Source organism: Eleutherodactylus coqui, chromosome 11 (assembly GCF_035609145.1).
Source record: "Eleutherodactylus coqui strain aEleCoq1 chromosome 11, aEleCoq1.hap1, whole genome shotgun sequence".
In the NCBI taxonomy this organism is placed as follows: Eukaryota; Metazoa; Chordata; class Amphibia; order Anura; family Eleutherodactylidae; genus Eleutherodactylus; species Eleutherodactylus coqui.
In genome coordinates, this window is record NC_089847.1 from 50,320,504 (window position 1) to 50,342,390 (window position 21,887).

At 45.6% G+C, this 21,887-nt stretch overlaps 1 protein-coding gene across 1 annotated transcript in view; it reads left to right on the forward strand.

Annotated features, from left to right (window-relative positions):
- The first annotated feature begins 4,154 nt into the window (after positions 1–4,154).
- HSD11B2 (hydroxysteroid 11-beta dehydrogenase 2) overlaps positions 4,155–21,887 on the forward strand; it is a 40,373-nt gene continuing 22,640 nt past the window's right edge. The window contains exon 1 of the mRNA XM_066584059.1: positions 4,155–4,520. Within this exon, the coding sequence (XP_066440156.1) occupies positions 4,244–4,520 (277 nt within the window). The 5' untranslated portion in view covers positions 4,155–4,243. The remainder of the gene's footprint in view (positions 4,521–21,887) is intronic.

Sequence of the window (21,887 nt, forward strand, 5' to 3'; positions counted from 1 at the left end):
TCACTCAGAACTGTCAAAAACTGACACATTTTGAGCAATCATCTTTGCGTGTAAAGGGGGCTTTAGCCTTAGAGAACATAATATATTTTGTGGAATGAACTATGCTTTTTTGCATGCAAATTAGCCTATTTTACTGTACTTTCTGGAGATAGAGATTGTTTACCTGCACTGCATAACTCTCTCCCCTTCTCTCTGACATTGTTTAGTTAGCTTCCCTGCTATTCTGCAAGTTAATGAATATGCTGTGGATTTTAAAATAAGTAAGATAGAACAATAGCTCTGCAGCGCCACCTATTGGAAGGCAGCATCCCTGCAAATCAATGTTAGACTCAGTATACAATCCTTAGGTCGGGCTCACATGACAGGGTCAGATTCCGCATTCAGGTGGCCCGCAGCAGATTTCGGCTGTTAGTATGGCCAGTGACCTTGCGTACGGCGCGTAATTATATTGCATATGACCGCGTACGCATGCACAGTACAGCTGTTTGGGATTTTTTTGGTTTTCCCATCTTGTTGCTTAGCAATGAGGTTGGTATCTGCAGCCCATACGTTATGTAATTGCGTATGGGCTACGGGTTTATCCGCTACCATAGAGCACAATAGGTTCTATGGTCATGGATTTCATAGTGAAACAGAACATGCTACGTTTTATTTTCCGTGAGCGGATTATGCAATTTTGACCCAATAATGTGAACGGTATTATGTAATCCCATGTATTTGATTAACCTGCGTATTATCACACATTATCCGATCAAGGAATCTGTAATTGTGTGATCGTATGAGACCAGCCTTATAACACTGACTGGGAATTGAAATCCAAAAGCCAGAATACCATACACAGACAGCTGCTTCAGGGGGTTTGCCCCTCATCAGTTTGCAGAAGGTTTCTGGCCTGGCTAATGAGAGGCCTATAGACGTGGTTCGGGAAGGGTATCATTTCTCCTCAATTCCCAATCATTGTTATTAAGACTTGTATAAACAGTTTAACAATGACTTGCAGGAATGCTGCTTTCTAATAGGTGGCGCTGCAGAGGTATTGTTCCAACTTCCTTATTTGCTTATTTCCCAGAGGAGCATGCATGGCCTTATAAGTCTCCTCATTCACCTTCTAGGTCAGTGGTGATGAACCTATGGCATGTTTGACAGAGGTGGCACGCAAAGCCCTCCCTGCTGGCACTTGCGCCTGTCGACCACTTACCTTATTAGTGAATACCGGCAGGGGCCACTACTCCCCTGACAGCATTCACTCAGCAGCGCTGCTAGTGGCATACACTGTGACGTCAGTGTGCAGCTGGGATCCTCCTCTTCCCTCCCCTGACGTCTCCTACTTGGTTCCATGAGAGCAGTGGGAGGAGACATTCGGCAGCACACACTGATCTGGGATCAGCGCCAAGCAGAGGAGGAGAGGGTAAGTAAATGGGTCTCAGGGGGACACTATTACTACTGGGGGCCGCTGTGGGGTGCCACTATTACTACTTGGAGCCACTGTGAGGTGTCACTATTACTACTGGGGCCACTGTGGGATGTCACTATTACTACTGGGGGCTGCTTTGAGGTGTCACTATTACTACTTGGGGCTGCTGTGGAGTGTCACTATTACTACTGGGGGCTGCTGTGGGGTGTCACTATAAGTACTGGGGGCTGCTGTGGGGTGTCACTATTACTACTGGGGCCACTGTGGGGTGTCACTATAACTACTGGGGGCTGCTGTGGGGTGCCACTATTACTACTGGGGCCACTGTGTGGTGTCACTATTGCCGTCGAACTGCTGTGGGGGGGGTCACTATAACCACTGAAGCGCTCTGGGGGTTGCACGATAATCACTGAAGCCACTCTGGGGGGTCACTAATACCACTGAAGCCACTCTGGGGGTCACTGTTACCCCTGAAGCCACTCTGGGGGATCACTATTTCCGCTGCGGCCGCTCTGGAGGGTCACTATTACCGCTGAAGCCGCTCTCAGAGGAGGGGGGGGGTCACTATTACCACTGAAGGCACTGGGGGGGGGGGTCACTATTACTGCTGAAGCCATTGTGTGGGGTCACTATTACCGCTGAAGCTGCTGTAGGGGGTCACTATTACTGCTGGGGCCGCTCTGGGGGGTCACTATTACCGCTGGGACCGCTCTGCGGGGGTCACTATTACCGCTGGGGCCATTCTGGGGGGGTCACTATTACTACTGGGGCCGCTCTGGTGGGGTCACTATTATCACTGGGGCCGCTCTGGGGGGTTCACTATTACTGCTGGGGCCACTCTGGGGGGTTCACTATTACTGCTGGGGCCGCTCTGGGGGGGTCACTATTACCGCTGGGGCCGCTCTGGGGGGGTCACTATTACCGCTGGGGCCGCTCTGGTGAGTCACTATTACCGATGGGGCCATTCTGGGGGGTCACTATTACCACTGGGGCTGCTCTGAGGGGGTCATTATTACTGGTGGGGCTGCTCTGGGGGGTCTCTATTACCGCTGGGGCCACTCTGGTGAGTCACTATTACCACTGGGGCCACTCTAGGGAGGTCACTATTACCACTGGGGCCACTCTGGGGGTCACTATTAATGCTGGGGCCGTTCTGGGGGGGTCACTATTAACGCTGGGGCCGCTCTGGGGGGTCACTATTACTGCTAGGGCTGCTCTGGGGAGGTCACTATCACTTTTGGAATATGTTTACACTAGGCGGAAATGCTGCAGAATGTCGTCAGTGGAAATTTCCGTGGCAAATTCCACAGCATTTCAGCATCCAAAAGAACGACGGAGGTAAAAATCATACGTCGTGATAAGCCCCTCCCCCTGACGTGTTGGCACTTTGTAATAAATAAGTGGGCTTTGAGTTGCAATTTGGGCACTCCATCTCTAAAAGGTTCCATCACTATTCTAAGTGCTCTCCTTAAGCAGAGATAATAATAATCTTCACTTTTAAAATCTGATTTTTCCACACAGATCTTTTCCCAATACATGTGGATGGAGATTAAAAATAAAACATCCACATGTATCAGAGTGTAAATTAGAATCCACACTGCAAAGGCATCACAATTCTACAGCGTCTGAACCTTAACCTTCCTTTACCTGTGCCAGGTAAATGTACCTATCCTATTCAGCATTGCAGCCCCAGTAAACTGCAGTGGAAAACATGAAACAACCGAATCGGCTGCAGAATACAGGATCTTCCCCAGAGCACATCATGACCCGAGGTCTGACTATTTGACAGGTGCATTAATAGTAAGAGTTGAAAAAAGTTGACTCTGTTTCAAAATCTCATTAACGTTAACATTAATACAGCAGCCAAAAAATTGTCAGTCTAATCTCCGGTTGTATAATTAGTGTATGGAATTAGGAGAGTTTCATATCTCCACCTACCTGCTTTCCAACATATTACCACAGTCATTAACCCCGTAGATGCAGGAAAGCACACACAAATGCGCATCTACAGTATAGAAGTGCTTAGTACAAAACCGAAACATTGTTTAAAGGATTAGATATTATTAAAGAGGCTGGAGTAAGTCAGGCAAAGAAAAGTTCACCGTCCCGTGTACGGCGCAGCTTTCCGTGCTCAGCATTTTCAGTCTCTTCTTAGAAAGCAGCAGCTGTCCAAACTGGAATTAAGAATTCGTACTGGCTGCAGCTCCGGGGAATCTCGCTGGCTGAAGCCTGGCAAGCAGCAGCATTTCCCCATCACCTGTACAAAGCAAGTGAAGCCGCACTGTGTGTGCCAGCCAGCCCAGGGAAGCTCACATAGTACAAGCTATTGGCGGCTTCTGGAAGGCCTCTCTGTGAACTCTTCATGTTAGATGATCTCTGAATCGCACTCACCTAAGTGCAAAGGCACACATATAACTAGCCAGGATTTCATACAACAAGAACACTTGAAATCTGCATTGATCAGGTCTTGCAAAAACATAAGTGAGCTCTTCAAAGCAAAGCATGCGGTTATGTGGCGTGGATGTAAGGAGTGTGTCTGGAGACCAGGGAGCAGAATGCAAAAAAAAAAAAAACACTATGAGAAGTTTGTATCTGCAAGTGAGTGGTAACGTGAGAGCCGGTGAATTCCTGCTAACATGAAATCATTGGAGTAGAGATTAGAGCTGGCCACTCCTTCCCTCCTGTACTGGCTGCTCTCTTATAAATAGCCTGCTAGTGGTGTGTGAGTGTGAACAGTGCTTCTCAGTCCTCGGTGGACTTAGTGCAGAAGTTCTGTCCCTCAACTCAAGACCTGCTAGACCTTATATACTTTCTTCTCTTCTGTCAGCTATGGATCTGTCCACATCTTCTTCCTTGTGGGCCTATGGCTCTGTCTGGCTCTTCTTCTCCCTTCTGGTTTATTTTAAATTTTCTCATTCTGACATGGTCCTCACCCCGGCTCTGTTGGTCTATTTCTTCCTTTTGGTGATTTTTGAATGGTTCTGCCACCTGTATCTCCCAATCATTCTGGGAATCGTCCTTCTTAGTTCTGCATGTTGGTACGTCCTGAGTATCGCCTCTCCAAGGAGAATGCTACCTGTTGCAGGCAAGGCTGTGTTCATTACAGGTGAGTGACAATATGCCTGATTTCACTTCTTAACCTAAAGTCTCTACATTTCTTTTGTGCAGCTGAATACATTTTGTTCTCTGTAAGCAGCCATACCAGGCTGGAATGCAGCTTTCAATGGGATTGCTATGAATGGATAGAAGCTGATTTAGATATCTACTGTGTGTGGGGAAGGATTCTTTACAGTTAGAGTAGTCAAACTAAGGAATGTCCTACCCCGAGAGGTAGTAATGGTAGAGACAATGACAGCACTTAGAAAAGGGCAAGATGCTTATCTAATAACAAATGCTATTGAGGGTTACAATGAATCTAGTAAATAATGATGTATAATGGATTAAGAAAAGGTTGAACTTGAGGGTATTTTTTAACCTGTGTCCAAAACTATGAAGATGACTTTTACAAGATACAATACTGAAGGATTGGGGTCTTTTCACACCATGCTCTACATCCTTCATGCAGAAAACTGAGTGGGAATGAAACCCAGGACAGAACTAGATGGTGCCAATAGGAGAGTATATGTGAGATGGAGACCTCATTGGTCTACGTCACACGCAGCTTCCATTTCTGGACAGACAAATGCAGAGCATAGTCTTTACTCTCTAGTGTACGTTATACTCTCCGATAGCGCCGTCTAGGTTCTCTCTCCATTCTGCATTAAGGAAAGAACCAGTTTGGATTTAACGAACATTGGGGGAGATTTATAAAACTGTCTAAAAGAAAAGCTGTCTTAGTTCCCCCTAGCAACCAATTACAGTGCAGCTTTCATTTTGTATTCTGCGCTGGTAAAATGAAAGCTGAGCTCTGATTGGTTGCTAAGGGGGGGCTAAAAAAGTTTTTTCTTTTAGATAGTTTCATAAATCTGCCCCAATAGTGTGTAAAGACCCCAACTATATACAGTAGGGATGTACAATACGGAAATCTTGCATAGAGACAGCTCCTTTGGATTAGACCCTTACTGATAACAATGACACAGTTAATGCATTCCTTATATATAAAAATGTGCGCCTTTTGGCTTCCACCGTAGGTAGGATGTGACACCCGGTAGCAGGTATTACTCCCTTGGTGGATACTATTGACATAGTTGGAGTGGTTTCATGAGAACTCACACTGCACATGGCTTTGTATATACAGAACAGCCAATTAGGCTTTTGCTGTACGAGGGTGTGACGAGGGCTCCGAAACTATCTGTTTCCATTCCAGGTCTGTTACTTTGTACTCTACTTGATTTGTTACACTGCTAATTATTTCAGTAAGTCTTTACACTAGAGGTTATGGGTAGTTACAGAAATACTGCAGCTTTGGGGGGTCAAAGGCTGTGATTGCTATCTTTATAGGTTTATAGCAACGCAGACTTTGATAGGTATATTGTAGGTGGCATTTGCAAGAGTCGTGGTAGGAGAGCATGGGAGGACATAAAAGTCACGCAATGTGTAAATTAAAGAGAGACGTAATGGAGTGTTATGATTGCTTATAGGAGAGAATAGGTAAGTCGCTGTGTTACTGCAGGAGTAGCAGTAATAACCTCTTATCATGTAATGCTACTACTACTCCACTTACAAAGGAAGCAAAACTTAACTATTAGGCCGGCTTCACACGAGCGTGACGGGCTCCGCTGCGAAATATTCCGCAGTGAAGCCCCTCACGGCGCCCCCCAGAGACCCCATACTTACCAGCGGAAGATAGCGTGAAGACGCTTCCCCGCCCACCGCCGTCGCGTCATGTGACACGCCCACCGCGTCACATGACGCGGCCGGTCGCGTCACGTGACGCGCCGGCCGCGTCATATGACGCTCGGCGGTAGGCGGGGAAGCGTTTTTTCACGCTATCTTCCGCTGGTTGCAGCGGGAGATAGCGTGAACGGACGGCTTCCATTGACTGCAATGGAAGCCGTCAGCGCGTACACCCGCGACAAATAGAACATGCTGCGGGTGAGGACGGGAGATTTCACGGTGCGAAATTCCGCGGTGGAATTCCGCACCGTGAGCATTGTGCTATTAGGTTCAATAGAAAGGGGGGCAACGCAGCGGATTTTTGCCGCGGATTTACGCGGCGTAAATCCGTTCGTGGGAAGGAGGCCTAAGGGGGTCTTCACATTAGCGAGAAAATTGTGTGAGATTTGTGCGTTGCGAGATGCACAAATCTCGCACAAGTAGTGTACATTCTTTTTAATGGTTCCCTCACATTAGTGATGGTCGCACGCATGGCACCGCGATGGATGCTTTGCAGGAAACAAATCGCAGCATGTTCTATCTTTTTGCAATATTATACATTGTCTTCAAGGGAGCCGTCGGTAGAGGCAGCGCTGGCCCCATTGAAAGCAATGCTAGAACTCTGCGATCCTCTGGCGCGGCTATCATGAAAATATCAGGCCATTATTCACAGCTTGATATCGCTCTCGCCAGTGTGGAGGGGCCCTTAAGGCTCTATTGACATCAGCGCTGGAAGCTCCGCTCAGAGCCTCCAACACAGATCCGGTATGAGATGCTGGATAAAAAAGTTGTGCATGCAGGACTTTTGTGTCTGGTAAAAATACCGGATAGCTGCAGGAACTGAACCGACCCCATTATAGTCAGTGGGGTCCATTTGGTACAGTTTGATTCGGTTATGAGATGGATCCTTTCATTCAGGGTTTTCCGTTTTCTTGCTCCCATAATGGAGTACAAGAACAGGACCCCAAGCACAGAAGTGAATTTAGTCTAACGTGTCAAGATAACTTTCTGTGCCAGTGCATTTGCCCTTTCAATATCTCTACAGAGGCTTATGTTGGGTAATGATAAATAGCTTTTCAATGGCTGAAGATAACATATAACAGAAAGTTAGCACCGTCAAGGTAAACTTTTCTGCATCTATAGATAACTTCTCTTATCGCAGATTTTTTATTTTTTTTTGCATCAAAAACCTGCAGCATTTTCAGAATCGCCGCAGGACGGACAGCTTCCATTGACTGCAATGGAAGCCGTCCGTGCAAAGTCTGCACTAGAATAGGGCATGCTGCGATTTTCCAGCTGCGAGCATATTATTCCAGCTGATTTCCACACGTGGGCATGGAAAAGCGTTTTGCATAGCATGTCTATAGGCAGTATTTGCTGCGGGATCCGGAGGCGAACGCCCGCTCCAGATTCCACAGTGCAAATACGGCCGTGGGCAGGCAGCCTTAACAAATCCGCCATTAGTGTTGCAGATTATCTGCAGGTTTTTTTCTGCGCAGAAATCCTGCTGTGCAGAATCCCTGTTGCGGATTTGGAGTGCTGCAGATTTCGGCCTTTCTATTGAAGCCTGTGCCAGAAATATACACTGATGGTTCAATCAGACACGTTTGTGTTTTTGCATGTGCCTAAGTGCAACGAGGTATTAGTCCATTTTTCTGTACTTCTTGCTCTTGCAGGGCATGTTCACATTGGCGCAGGATGCACCCCTGCCATGATTTAAAAGGTCATTTAGCCTAATAAGTTCCAGATCTGTTCTATTGCCTGCGGTTTTGTACTGTATTTCCCCCGTTGCATATTATGTACATATTTGCGCACCCCTCTTAGATTTCTATAGGGTCCTTTGGTGCGCAAATGCAGACAAAATAGAGCATGCATGAGAAATGCGTGCACAGAAACTGGAAAATGAGAACTTACCCATTGATATCAATGGTTTTATTCTCTGTGTATGGACATCCAATTTTTCCGTGTGCAAATACGCCCTTGCAAAGAAGCCCTATATCCGCCCCAAATCTGGTGCTACAATTCACATGCTCCAGATCCAGAATCCGTTCCGCAGCCACATATTCTGAACTCCTTTTCTCCTTTTTCTATCATTCACTTTGCTGCTACTGTAAATGCTGTGGATTTTCCGTGCAGACACTCTGCATTGAAAATCCACAGCAAATCCGCTTTGCGTGAACCTACCCTAATAGATGCTTGGAACAAACTTCCAGCAGATGTGGTTGGAAAACCACCAGTAAGTGAATGTAAGCCTGTTATAAGCCTACATCTATCCAAAGAGGACCTAATATAAGGCAGGCTAGATGAATCATGGGATGAAGAGATATAGAAGTCTATGTCTGTATGTTATCAGGAAGTTCACAGGAAATTGATCACAATTTCCAACATATATAACACAGGCGTGTTTTCTATAGAAGTATGAAAAAAGGGGTTTTGGTACCGTGTTAACCAGTATAGCAAAGTGTGATTGTTCCCAGCAAGAGAAACCAAGTAACCTTGTAGATATGATACCTTTTAATAGCTAACAAAAATACATGATGTTACAGCGAGCTTTCGGGTTCTTCTTATGGACTCTTCATCAGGCCGATGAAACTGGTTTCCATGGGACACAAATATATCCTACAAATGCAGAGGGGAGGGTGACTTCTATAGAAGTCTGTTGCTTGTACACACTGATACTACTGGCGCTAGACAAGGTGATTAATCCTGGCGATTAGCCAGTTCCAGTGACACATTTAGGCCAGGCTCATATGAACCTTTGTACCAGTGAACCGCCCGCATATCTCTTGCATTTCAGCACACACCAAGTACTCAATGACATACATACTTTCTGCTTTCCGCTAATCCCCATACACTATCTTGGCACGTATGCACGCGTAATACTTCCCAAGATAGAACATGCTGCAATTTTTGTTCATGCAAGTAAAACATGCTTGAAAACATTGCAGGTGTGAGTGGCCCAACTAAAATCAATGGGCTATTGACATCGCATGTTGCGTGTGGGAAAATTGCACAAATGACGATATGCCCGTGTGAAACTGGCCTTACCCTGAAATGGTCACAGAGGAAATTAAAGGGGTTGTCCCGCGACAGCAAGTGGGTCTATACACTTCTGCATGGCCATATTAATGCACTTTGTAATGTACATTGTGCATTAATTATGAGCCATACAGAAGTTATAAAAAGTTTTATACTTACCTGCTCCGTTGCTGGCGTCCTCGTTTCCATGGAGCCGACTAATTTTCGCCCTCCGATGGCCAAATTAGCCGCGCTTGCGCAGTCCGGGTCTTCTGCAGTCTTCTATGGGGCCGCTCGTGTAGAATGCCGGCTCCGTGTAGCTCCGCCCCGTCACGTGCCGATTCCAGCCAATCAGGAGGCTGGAATCGGCAATGGACCGCACAGAAGCCCTGCGGTCCACGGAGACAGAGGATCCCGGCGGCCATCTTCAGCAGGTAAGTATGAAGACGCCGGACCGCCGGGATTCAGGTAAGCGCTGTGCGGGTTGTTTTTTTAACCCCTGCATCGGGGTTGTCTCGCGCCAAACAGGGGGGGGGGGGGTTAAAAAAAAAAAAAAAACGTTTCGGCGCGGGACAACCCCTTTAAGGTATATTAATGCACTGGGTCCTCCAGATTTCTTACATTGTGGCCCCATATTGGGACTAATAAAAGGAGGGCCCCGAAGTTGGAGGCCCCCATCTATGATGTCCATTTGCCCTTTCAAGTCAACTACTTTAATGGGAATCTATCCTTAGAAAATGACCTATTCTTTAAATCAATTTTTTTTTTTTGTTAAATGGGTTGTCCACCTCTGAACTATAGAGACCTATCCTCAGGATCGGTTACCAGTAGTTAATCAGCAGGGGTCCGCAGTTTAGGACCCCTAGCAATAAGCTGACAGCTAAGTTGTAGCATAGACTTTGAATGTTCACTAAGGGACATACTGGAGTCCCATTCTTGGGATTGGTGGGGGTCTCATCAGTCAGATCTCACTGTTCTTTAAAGGGGTTGTCTCGCGAAAGCAAGTGGGGTTCAGCACTTCTGTATGGCCATATTAATGCACTTTGTAATATACATCGTGCGTTAAATATGAGCCATACAGAAGTTATTCACTTACCTGCTCCGTTGCTAGCGTCCTCGTCTCCATGGTTCCGTCTAATTTCGCTGGCGGCTTGCTTTTTTAGACGCGCTTGCACAGTCCGGTCTTCTGCTCTGAGCACGAGCCACTTCAGTGTGCTCGCCACTACAGCTCTTCTGTGCACGCGCAGACGAGCTGTATCTTCTCGGGAGCGCACTGGAGCGGCCATTCTGCTATCATCCTCTGTTAGAGGAAGGTGCAGAAACTGGAGCCGCCCAGCCGAGAAGCCCAGCCCAGCAGCCCAGCCGAGAAGCCGCCCAGCAGTGCCTAGAAGCCGCCCAGGTAAGTGACGGGTGACAGACTAACGGGGGTGACAAGTGATGGACTGCCGCTGTGGCCCCGGAGCCTACCGCTGTGGCCCCGGAGCCTAGCGCTGTGGCCCCGGAGCCTAGCGCTGGGGAGCCGGGGCCTAGCGCTGGGGAGCCGGGGCCTAGCGCGGGGGAGCCGGGGCTTAGCGCCGGTTACCTGCTGCCTGGCGGTGGGTGACTGTGGCCGAAGAGCGTGTGCTGTGGTCGGCGGCTGCGGTGGGTCCGGTCGGCGGCTGCAGTGGGTCCGGTCGGCGGCTGCTGGGTGTCTGCTTGTCAGGGAGACACAGCTGGTAGCGTCTCGGGAGCGCGCACGTCGGGCTACAGCAAGCGACGGGAAAAGAGTCGGCGGCCATCTTGGGGAAACTTTTTATAAGTTGCTGAAACGCTGGAACTGTAAGTAGAAACCGGCTAGAAAAGTCATTTACTTGGGTGATTAGTAATGTATGCTTAATAAGGGGGACTGGGCAAAAAAAAAATTTCACTGCTTCCTCGAGACAACCCTTTTAAGTTAGGGGATAACTTGCAATTATGCCACAATCCCTTTAACACCAGCTTCGCTATCCCACATCTACTTTACAAGAATTCCTTAGCTTGATTTGGTCCAACTTATGTGAGTCGTCCAAATATTACAAAGCAAGGCTTTTCAGGTTGGGCGCCACAACCATATGTCTGAACTGAAACGTGATATATTTATATCATTTACCCGGATAAATGGCGTAGAAATAATGCTCCAGATCTAGAAAGGTGCCATAGTGAAGACATAGCTGAGATCTTATTAATCCGGAGTGCAGAGAAGTGGCTGGTCTGTATCTGCATGACGTGTATATGAAATGTGTCAAATGTGAAAACGCTCAGTTATTGAACTCATATGACGGATTGCATATACATCCTGTAGATGGACATACTAAGTGATTGTTCTGTATCCAGAAAACATTGCTTTTATTAAGGTAACACGTTCATTATGAGGTACAACTATGCTCACATATGCTTCAGTTTATAGATTTCCATTTCACCAAAAACATTCAATGAGAGAGAAATTCTAGAGTATAGATCCGGCCATTAACATGTAATACTATCCTAGCAGCGGATCTGAAATACCTGGAATTATTTCTTACTAAGGCAAACAAAACATCATGGCAGGAAATGCGACCATACAAAAACTCAGAATGAACTTCTAACAGCTCTGTGCGCTGGAGGCTACAATATGACCAGTGATGCCAGCCGGCCAGAAATTTCTGAAAAGTCTGTAAAAGTAGGGCACTTTTATCCAGTGTCTGCAAAAAATGTTAATTGCATCCATTAATTGTTTGACGCTGGTGGTCCTTCAGGAGGTTATTCTGACTGTAATTCTATAGCTGACAGTAACTGCTGACTTTATATCAGTATCTGATCTATAGACATGTATTACTTATCTTTATTACGCAGTATGATTTTTCGATGTGTCCATAAAAAATGGCAGCCATCCGATTTTTGGATACATTGTCTGAGAAAACAAAAAATTCAGGTTGGGAATCCTGGACCCTACATGACAGAACCACAAGGTCTCTGTACCACTTTAAAGTGCTCTATCAGGTGCCTTAGGTGGGGGTTGTTTTTTGTAGAAGCAATGCTTATTGGGTGGATTACCTCCATAATGCAGCATGCAATCAGGTCAGAAGCAGTGTCGTGTCTCCTTAAGGAGAGCACCCAAAAAGTGTGTGGGGACACCTCGGGGGTGAGTGGATCAGGGGATAGCACAGTCTCTCCCCAAGGAGAGCACCCAGAAGGGCAGTAGGGACACTTAAAAGTTAAGTAAGGAGACTTATAAGGCAATGGTCCTCTGGGAAATTTATGCAAATCAGAAAGATGGAAAAATACCTCTACAGCACCATCTATTGGCTGGCAGCATTACTTCGATTCAAAGTGACCTTATAACAAGTCCTCAATGATTGGGAATATTAAACCAAGCCAGAAACCATGCATTGACAGACTGCTTCGGGTTGCTTGCCCCTCAAAGGTCACATTGAATGGAAGGAATGCTGCCATCCAATAGATGGCACTGTAGGGGTATTTTTCCATCCTTCTGATTTGCACAGCATGAAATGAAACATGCGTTCTTGTGAATTAGAGACCTATGACAGTACAGTACTATGTGGGTCCTCCATACAAAGTAGAGCCATAATACATCCATGTGCTTGAGACCTAGCTGTTCATAGGCACAAAAAAACTTTTTAATCCGAACTTCATCTTCCAGCAAAATTCTTCTAAAGAGATGCTTAAAGAGGTTGTCTGGGTTTGTTTCATAGTAAATTTCTGTCACCCCGCCCCAAACTATACTTTATTAATATACTTACTGTGTTTAATAACGGTTATCCCCTCCACTGCCACCGATTTGGTATTATAATCCAAGTACCTGCAGGAAATATCACAAAAAGAGCAACCAGCACTCATTTGTTACATCTAGCACCACTGCTGTGCCAGTGGGCCCACCGGTCAGTTACTGCAGTGATGACCTGGTATACGTGCCAGCATCACAACTGAGGCCAGTGATTGGCTGCAGCAACTTCTTCATCCACTAACAAGACAACTCTTTTTCTTTATACCTGGATGTAATGTTTCAGAATCTGTGCACTCCCTGAAAAGCACAAGGACTACAAGGCTTCAGAGTTGTAACTCTTCACACTTAGGGATCACATAAAGCAAAAGACTGAAATGCAAGAAGAGGGGTTGTCTGCAGACACTCATGATGAGATCTTCTTTTTTCCCCTTCAATAAAAACTGGCATAGAATTGGGCTGAGGAAGGAATCGGTGCTTCTGAGTGTGGAAGAACATTCTAGCAGCTCAGCTGTTTCTCTAACTCCCATAGACCAATGTAGAGAGTTACACACGGCCATGGCCACCTCTCCATTCACTCTTCATCGAATGCATCTGGCCGCCTTGTCTTGCAGAAGGAGGTGCCTCACCTCGCCCTTCTCTTCGTCTGGGACTACTCTTGGGTAGCGGCCTAAAGGTCCCTGCAGCTAAGACCTGATTCCTCAAAAAGAGATTAAAATGTGAAAACCAGAGGTCCTCTAGCTGCTGCCCTCCAAAACAACCCAAAGCAAAATCGGTCAGTGGCACAGTGGTCCACCCCCACTGCGTAACAGAGGTTGTTCTCTGGCAGAAGTGGGGCCTCTTCTATCAGACTTTTATGCTATGTCCTAGTGGCAAAAAGTCTAAAAAGATTATCTAGAATAGATGACCCTTTTACACAACCAATGCTTAGGGCAAGACCTGTTCCATGAGACTGCCCAAACATCAATAGGAAAAGGTGACATGAATATTGGCAGTGACATGTTCATCTGTCCTTACTTTATGTGCCCCTTATGTATCCGTACACCAGATGAAATCTCAGTCGTCTGTTTTTTAATAGTGAAAGGCATTATTCCAAAACGATCCCAGTAACTCTTACATAACTGTTATCTGTCTCTGGAGCATAGACTTTTATTTTCGTAACTGGCACTAAAACAAAAATTCACTATATTATAAAATAAAGAACAGTTCAATAGATGCAAGGCTGGACTATTAAGTTTAGTGAGCCAAGACTTTTTATGCTCCCCACTGGAGTTGTATGGAGAGTGAGAGCTCTGGCTGTGAAGTCAAAACCCTGAAAATCTATACAGACTGGGCCAAAGTTATCATTTGCCTTCCCTGAACCCTGCTCCGTGCAAGGTTTTGTTTGCAGAGACCTGACAACTAACATGCTGTTTCCTGGGACAGCGCCTCTCCCTGCACAGAAAACTGCAGGAAACCTTTTAGTGGTATTGTCCATTAATATGATTTTACGATTATATACTAATAAATTGGTTTGGGGCCTTTTTGCAAATCTCTGAAAAATGTTCTGTCTTCTGTTTAGCTCATCAGGCTTCCTAATGGTCTAGTTGCAACATTTCTAATCCAGGATAGGGTAGTGCTCAAAGGCATACAGAGGGAAGCCATCCCACGGGCAGCAAGAAAAATTAAAGGGTTATTACCATGTGAGACATTTATGGCATATCAGAAGTATATGCCATAAAGGTCTGATACGTTAGAGTTCTGGAAGTGTAGCTAGCACCTATTGGGAGAATGTTGGGGTATCTTTCTATTCTAATCAGAAAGGAAGACACCATGCATGAGTTGATGAAAAAGGCGAATGTTTCATATTCTCATAAAACAATGAAGATAGTTTTACACATGCATAGTCACCTATCCACCACATGGGGCACTACAAAGGAATCTGGAGACCCCCAATGAGGCAATATGTCATGGAGGGAGGTGTAGCAATGTAGGATTAAGGATATGATGCAGCAGACAGAGTAACCAAAGTGTACAGTTTAATTTAATAAGACAGTTTATCTTACGCACACTGTAATGAGCAGTCCACCTGTTTTAATTTAATTTTTAATTTTTTTGTTTTTTATATTGCCCTAGCCGTGGCCTCGCAATGATCTGTATACATGTTGCCCATACGCAATGTGACTGCATATGTGCACATGATTATACACGCCCATAGAGAATAATGGGCTCTCACATGTGTGTACAAAAAGCAAAATAGAACATGCTGCATTCTTTTTTGCGCTTGGGTATTAGGCTGCAGAGGTATTGTTCCATCTTCCTTATTTACGCAATTTCGACACACTTATGTGAGCAGAACTGCGTAAGGCAATGTAATTGATTGCCTGCAGCCTGTTTATACTGGCAGATCATTGTTGAGAGTCATTCACTTCTCGTTCCGTGTTACACATTCCTACGAGCGGGGAGTGTTTAAATGCAACGATAAGTGAACCTGCCAACGATTATTTTTATTTTAGCTGAAACTTAACGACAAACGAAAACTGTATGATTCTCGTTCATCATTGGCTGTGTTTCAAACAAAACGATTATCGCTCATTTCTATTCGTTTGAACGATTTTTTTGAACGAAAATCCTAACTTCTACACGCAGCATTACTAAGACCCAATGTCAACATGTGTATTTTTGAAATAAAATCCGCGCGTGGCCCCCGCAAGGGAGATCCGTGCATCTTGCTGCACATAGAGAGGCATTAGCATCCATAGGGCAGCTAAAAGCATGCGGATGGGATTTCTTCCCGGCGTGCGGGTCACATGCATGGAAAGAAATCGCAGCTTACTCCATTTTTCTGCTGCATGGACAGCTCCCGCGGCTTCCATTGAAGCCGTCCATTTCCCTGGCATAGCTGCAGCTGTCTTGTGCTGTGCTGCGGATACGCGGGAGAGCAGGAGGTTTAAAAAAAAAAAGCTGTGCACGGTGCATGCACGGCACGCTGCCGGCGTGCCGAGCACATCCGCCGGCCAGAAAAAAAAAGATCGGGCTGCACAGAGGAGGGCCCCGCAGCGTCCAGAGAGGTAAGAAAAATGTATTTTCTCTCTCCATAGCCGCGGGCACACACGGATTCCACTGCGGGATTCACCAGTGGTATCCCTGCGTACAAGTGGACATGAGGCCTTAATGCTACTCTAAGGGTCGTTTACAGCAAACATTATAGTGTTTGAACAAGTGCGCGATATCCGAGTTCGCTCGGGCAGCCTGTTTATACAGGCAGATACATCACTGCTCGCTCAAACAAGAAGTCGTTCGGCTGCATTGGGATAGGAGATGATTTACTTCCATAATGTCTGTCCACCCTGCTGCATCTGTAATCGGCCTACATCCATTGCCCAGCTAACTGTATGGAGGAGAAGCTTTAGCTTGTTTAGTTGATTTCTTGTTGATGACTATTGATTGAAATCGTATACAGTATATTAAATGACTGCCAGCAGCCAGATTAATGGTATACTGATATAGAGATACACAAGGGCAGGTATAGCACCACTTCCCAACAGAACGCAGACAGGCACGTTGCTATATGGAGGAGCATTGCACGGGTGCTTATGGAAAGGGTGCCAGTCCCATTGATACATGTAGTGCACCACGGAGGCTTATAGTCTATTAACCCCTTCCCACTATAGGACGTACAGTTACTTCCTGCGGGGTCAGGGTATGTATGAAGGAAGATCACAGGGTGACCTCCCTTCATACAGCACGGGTGCCAGCTGTTTATTACAGCCAACACCCACTGCAATAGCCCCGCTCACGCACGCTGCTGAGCAGAGCTAAGAACCATTTAAATGCTCTTGTCAATTCTGACAGCGGCATTTCAATCCCACGAACGATGTTCGTGGGTTCTATACGGCCCCCTGCAAGGAGATCGCAGAGAGCCGTCTGGGTGTCATGGCAGCTGGGGGCCTTCTGAAAGACCTCAGGGCTGTTTTGGCAGAATGCCTATCAAGCCATCCCCGTGGGTCTGTAAAAGTCCGATCTATCAAAGTAATGCATTATTTACCCCGCACGATGAACATCGGCAGAAAAACAAAATAAAGAACGTCAGAAATTAGCTTTTTTTGGTCACCACGTCTTCAAGAAGAAATGCAATAAAAAGCAACCAAAAAGTCATATTTATTCCAAAATGCTACCAATGCAAACTACAGGACGTCCCGCAAAAAATGAGCCCTGGAACAACTATATTGACGGAAAAATTTAAAAGTTATTGCACACAGAAGCTTGCGGCAGACGCTCGGCACCCCAGTTCATCTGCTAATCGGGTTCCTACTGTCAGGACCACAATACACAGAAGTCAAAGTGGAAGCAGACGGCACTGAACCCTGTGTAGTGGACGGCTCTTGTAATTGGAGATACAGCTGGTATTGAATTTAAGAAGCCCCCAGCCTGCATTTACCAGCGCCGGCCTATACACAGGGGGTGGAGCATCTGCTTCTGCTCCGACCCTATGATTCTGATGCAGACTGCAGGCATCCAATCAGTTGATCGTCCAGGGTGCCAAGCGTTGTACCGCAGCCGACTGACCATTGATGACCTATCCTGAGTATTAGTATTTGCGTGAAAACCCATTTAAAGAACTATAGAAGATTGTGAAGGAAAATCGTTCCAACCCAAGGAATGATGGGGTGCATATGTTGCCTCTACAGGTGGCAAAAATAGTTTGGGAGTAGTGAACACTCATGAAATGTTTGTTCTAGCATCTCCTAAGCATTAAAAGTATGTAGAACGTCTGCAATGCACATGGCTCTCAGTGCAAGAGGAAATTCTGAGTCATTGTTGACCAAAGGCTTATTGAACTATGTTCTAACGGCAGTCATTCTTCCATGTACAATGCTGGAGGCTATGACGGCCTATCTGCCAGTGAATGAACCTTTATTCAAAGAATTGCTGCAGAAAAGTGGAGTAAATTGCATTATAAAAATGGCTGCCAATTTTTTTTTATGACTTGCACTACCTTTACTCTTGCTCTGCAACTTGCATAACAGATTTAAAGGTGTTGTACCAGAATCATACATTATCCCTTATCGGCAGGATAGGAAATAACTTGCTGAACAGTGGCGTTCCCACTGCTGAGAAATCCACCAATCCCAAGACTGGAAGTCCCATGTCGATGGTCATCCTCACTGTGGGCTTACTGTACCCCCCGCATTGAGGAGGAGACTGAATGAAGTGCTGGTTGCACAAGTGTGCTGCCACCACATTCGCTTTAAATGGAACTTTCAAGAGCTTGGGTATTTCCATCAGCCCCATTGAAATGAATGGAGCAGTTCCTGAGCATGTTTGACTCCATTAATTGTAACATCACTGCAGAGGGGTGAAGCGACCCTCCAATGACAGGCAGAAGAAGACATGGGACGCTTGTTCTTGAGATTGCTAGGGTTCTACATAGTGAGATCCCCACTGATCAGCAAGTTATCCCCTATCCTATGCATTTGGATTAATCATGGGATCCTGGTACAACCCTTTAAGAAAATGATGCGTCATGGGAGTTTGGTTAAACACAATGTTTGTGCAGATTTATAACTAGCGCCATTTTTGTTACAAAATATTTGTGTATATCTGTAAGCTATGACACGATGTGAAGTAGAGACTTGCCCAGTATTCCAAAAACGGTGTCAAAGCTATTTTGATAGGAGGAAATTGTATCCAAATCCACTACTCACTCTTTCTTTGTGCTCCATTAAGTATTGTAATGACAGAATTGTATCCAGTCGTTATCTCATTTGCACAAAGAAATCATTGAGAGCTCATTGTTTAACCCCCCCCCCCCTTAAGGTAATCGCTCTGTGTAATTAACACTTTAATTGTTGTGTTGGTTGCCTGTGTAAATGAAACCATGGCCCAGTCTTATCTAAATCTGGACTATACAATGACTGACTCAGTACGAGCCGCCCTACTGGTACAGTGTACTGTCCTCCTAGAGAGATCTCTTGCCGTCAGTATACTGTGACAGCATGGGATAATGTTAGCTAACATGCCGTAACAAGGTCTTACAAATGTCTGAAAGCGCAGAGTGTAAATTCTGATTCAGCCAGGAATGGTAGGATGGCTCGCCGCCAACCTGCTGTGTTTGTTGATCATTTTTGGCTCCTCACCAAGAAGTATTCTGTCTAGGAACTGGCGATATAATTGCTGCTGCGTACGGAATCCAATAACTTGCTTCTACGTTGCAGCTGTCTATCACCCTCCTTCAGAGGCGTAACTTGAAACTCCTGGGCCCCAATGCAAACCTGTAACAGGGCCCTCAACTATAATGCTTTATTCATAGTACTGGGCTCCCTAAATGGAGAAGAGAGGCCTTCTGGGTCCCTAAGGCTCCTGAGCCCGGGGCACAACTGCATCCCCTGTATCCTCTATAGTTACGCCCCTGCCCTCCTTACCAAAGGCCCTCTCTATTCCTTTCCTTACTAACGGCTGCAGCTCGTGTATAACATTGCTCAGTGAGTAATGTTGATGCTACAGATAACAGAATTTATATGAAGGTGTAATTTGCAATCCAATTACGCATAATTAGATTATTTATGCCTATTGTCCCTGCAGGAGATTTATTGCTCTATTTTGTCAGATACAAAGCTCCATCCATTATAAGGGTGGTCATAGGTGTAAAATACTCATTCCAGTACATGTGTTCTGAATGTACTGCCAGACAGGAAGATCAGACGTGTGCTATACCATCAGCAATTGACGGCAGAATAGAGACCCAGAATGGGATTCAGCCAACAACCACTTCGGCGATCCAGTTGTGATTTTAATAAAGTGGCCAAATTCGCCCCTTGTTGTAAGAGACAAAAGTGGTTGTACGAGGATCACAAGTTATCCCCTATCTGCCGGATAAGGAATAACTTGATGATTAGTTTGGGGTCTCGCTGTTAAGACCCACGCCAATCTCGAGAACGGGGCTTGTGTCCTCCTTTCTCCTCACTGTGGGGTTACTGCACTCCCTTCCCGCGGTGAGGAGGAGATTGAATGGATCACACAGATATGCTGACGCTCAATTCACTTTCAACGGGACTGCGGAAATATCAGAGTAGCAAGTGCTCAAGTATATCTGAAAGCCCTACTGAAATAAATAGAGCACCGACCACACATGCTCAGCCTGTGCTCCATTCATTCTGACGTCACAGTAGGAGGAGAAGGGACCCCCGCAGTGACAGGATATGAGACAACGGTTCTTGAGATCGTCAAGGGGTCTCATCACTGAGACAACCACTGATGAGCAAATAATCCCCTATACTGTGGATAGGAGAATTTATAATCCTGGTTTAACCCCTTTAATTGATTATGCTATATATGCTGCCTGTCACATGATGTTTGTGCTTGACAAGGCTTCATTTGAGCCAAGACGTTGTACATGTTCACATGTGATGAACAAACCAAAAGACTTTCTCCTTTTCCATGAAGTCTGTGTTCTGTTGGCTAACTACATATTTATTTTTTGTTATACAGCTGAAAACCATCTACAACAGCGGGGATCAGAGATCTGATTCTGGCCGTCTAACACCTCAGATGCCATGGTCAAAAGCAACTGTGGAATCTCAGCAGTTAGAATGAGGGAGGGGCTCCCTCTGTCACCAGCTCAGTTCCCATGTAGCACAATGGCAAAGAGGCGACGGGTTGTAAAGGCAGCCGGGGGGCTAATAGGAGCCACCAGACCTGCCGTTGTACTATTCCAGAAGCATGCAAAAGGCATGGACAGGTGTACTGTTGTTTCCGGAAGTAAGAAGCCATGTTTTTCTAATCCTGTAACAACCCTGTACTAATCACAATATTATTACCTTATTACATACAGTACATTGTGTTGCTGCACTAATTATATTTGTGCATATAAACACTAGATGGAGAACATTGAGTTGTGATGACAGTTCTACGCTGTATATCCTGGGAGTGTGAATGAATTATGATAAATGATAGGCTAATCTATCTGGGAAAGTCACTGCAGTTCATAATAAAATCTCCTACAAAACATCTGATCTCGTATTCAGTGTCGAGAGAACGGAGAAGACGTCCCAAAATCTCTCAAAATTACTTAATAGCAGGCTGGAATGTAGCAATTAAATGGCATTAACTTTTTTAACATAACGTACGATGTACATAATAATTATAACACATTAAAGTAAAACCGACTTCTACCATATCATTAATCTACTGCCACTGAGACAGTACAGAATGTGTTCCTATATTGTTATGAATTAGGAGTATTTTTCACACGGAGTAGAGATTCACTGAGCTCTATTAGGTTGGTGAAGACAGAAGGAAATCCAGCTTTGTAGTCGTTCCAATAAAAACGGAGCTTTATTGAAACAGATGCATAAAAATGCATGCAAGTTTTCTGACGCGTTTTGAGCAGCCGGTGCTCTAAATCATAGGGTGAAATTCACTAAGCCTGGCAATTCCCTCAGCACGCCATGAGCCTCTCCAGGTGTTAGGTGCGGCCCTGTGGGACTTGATAGAAATATACAGCTAGTTCCCACCAGGAGTTTTACCTAAATTCATACAAAATTTGTCAGTCCTGTCTGCCATGCCCCCTGCCACCACTTTCCCCAAAAGTGGTGAGGCCGGCACAGAAGAGGGTCATACACATGCATGGTGTTTTCCAAATCGCAGCATGTCCTTCCTTTTGGTGTGCTCTCACATTTCAACTCCTATTGTCTTCAATTTGACTGGAGACAGCATCGCACCGTGTGCTAGGTGCACGCCGCGTGATGAGATGTGAGGTTTCCGCAGCCGGGGTGGATGATCGCTACTTCCCCAAGATGATGTGAGGCGGTTATGAAACGTCTCACATACGTGTGTATATTGCATGTTGGTTAGCGCAATATCTGGTGGTGAATCCCGGCCTGATATCACACTCGCCCGTGTGAAGTTAGCCTTCGGGTC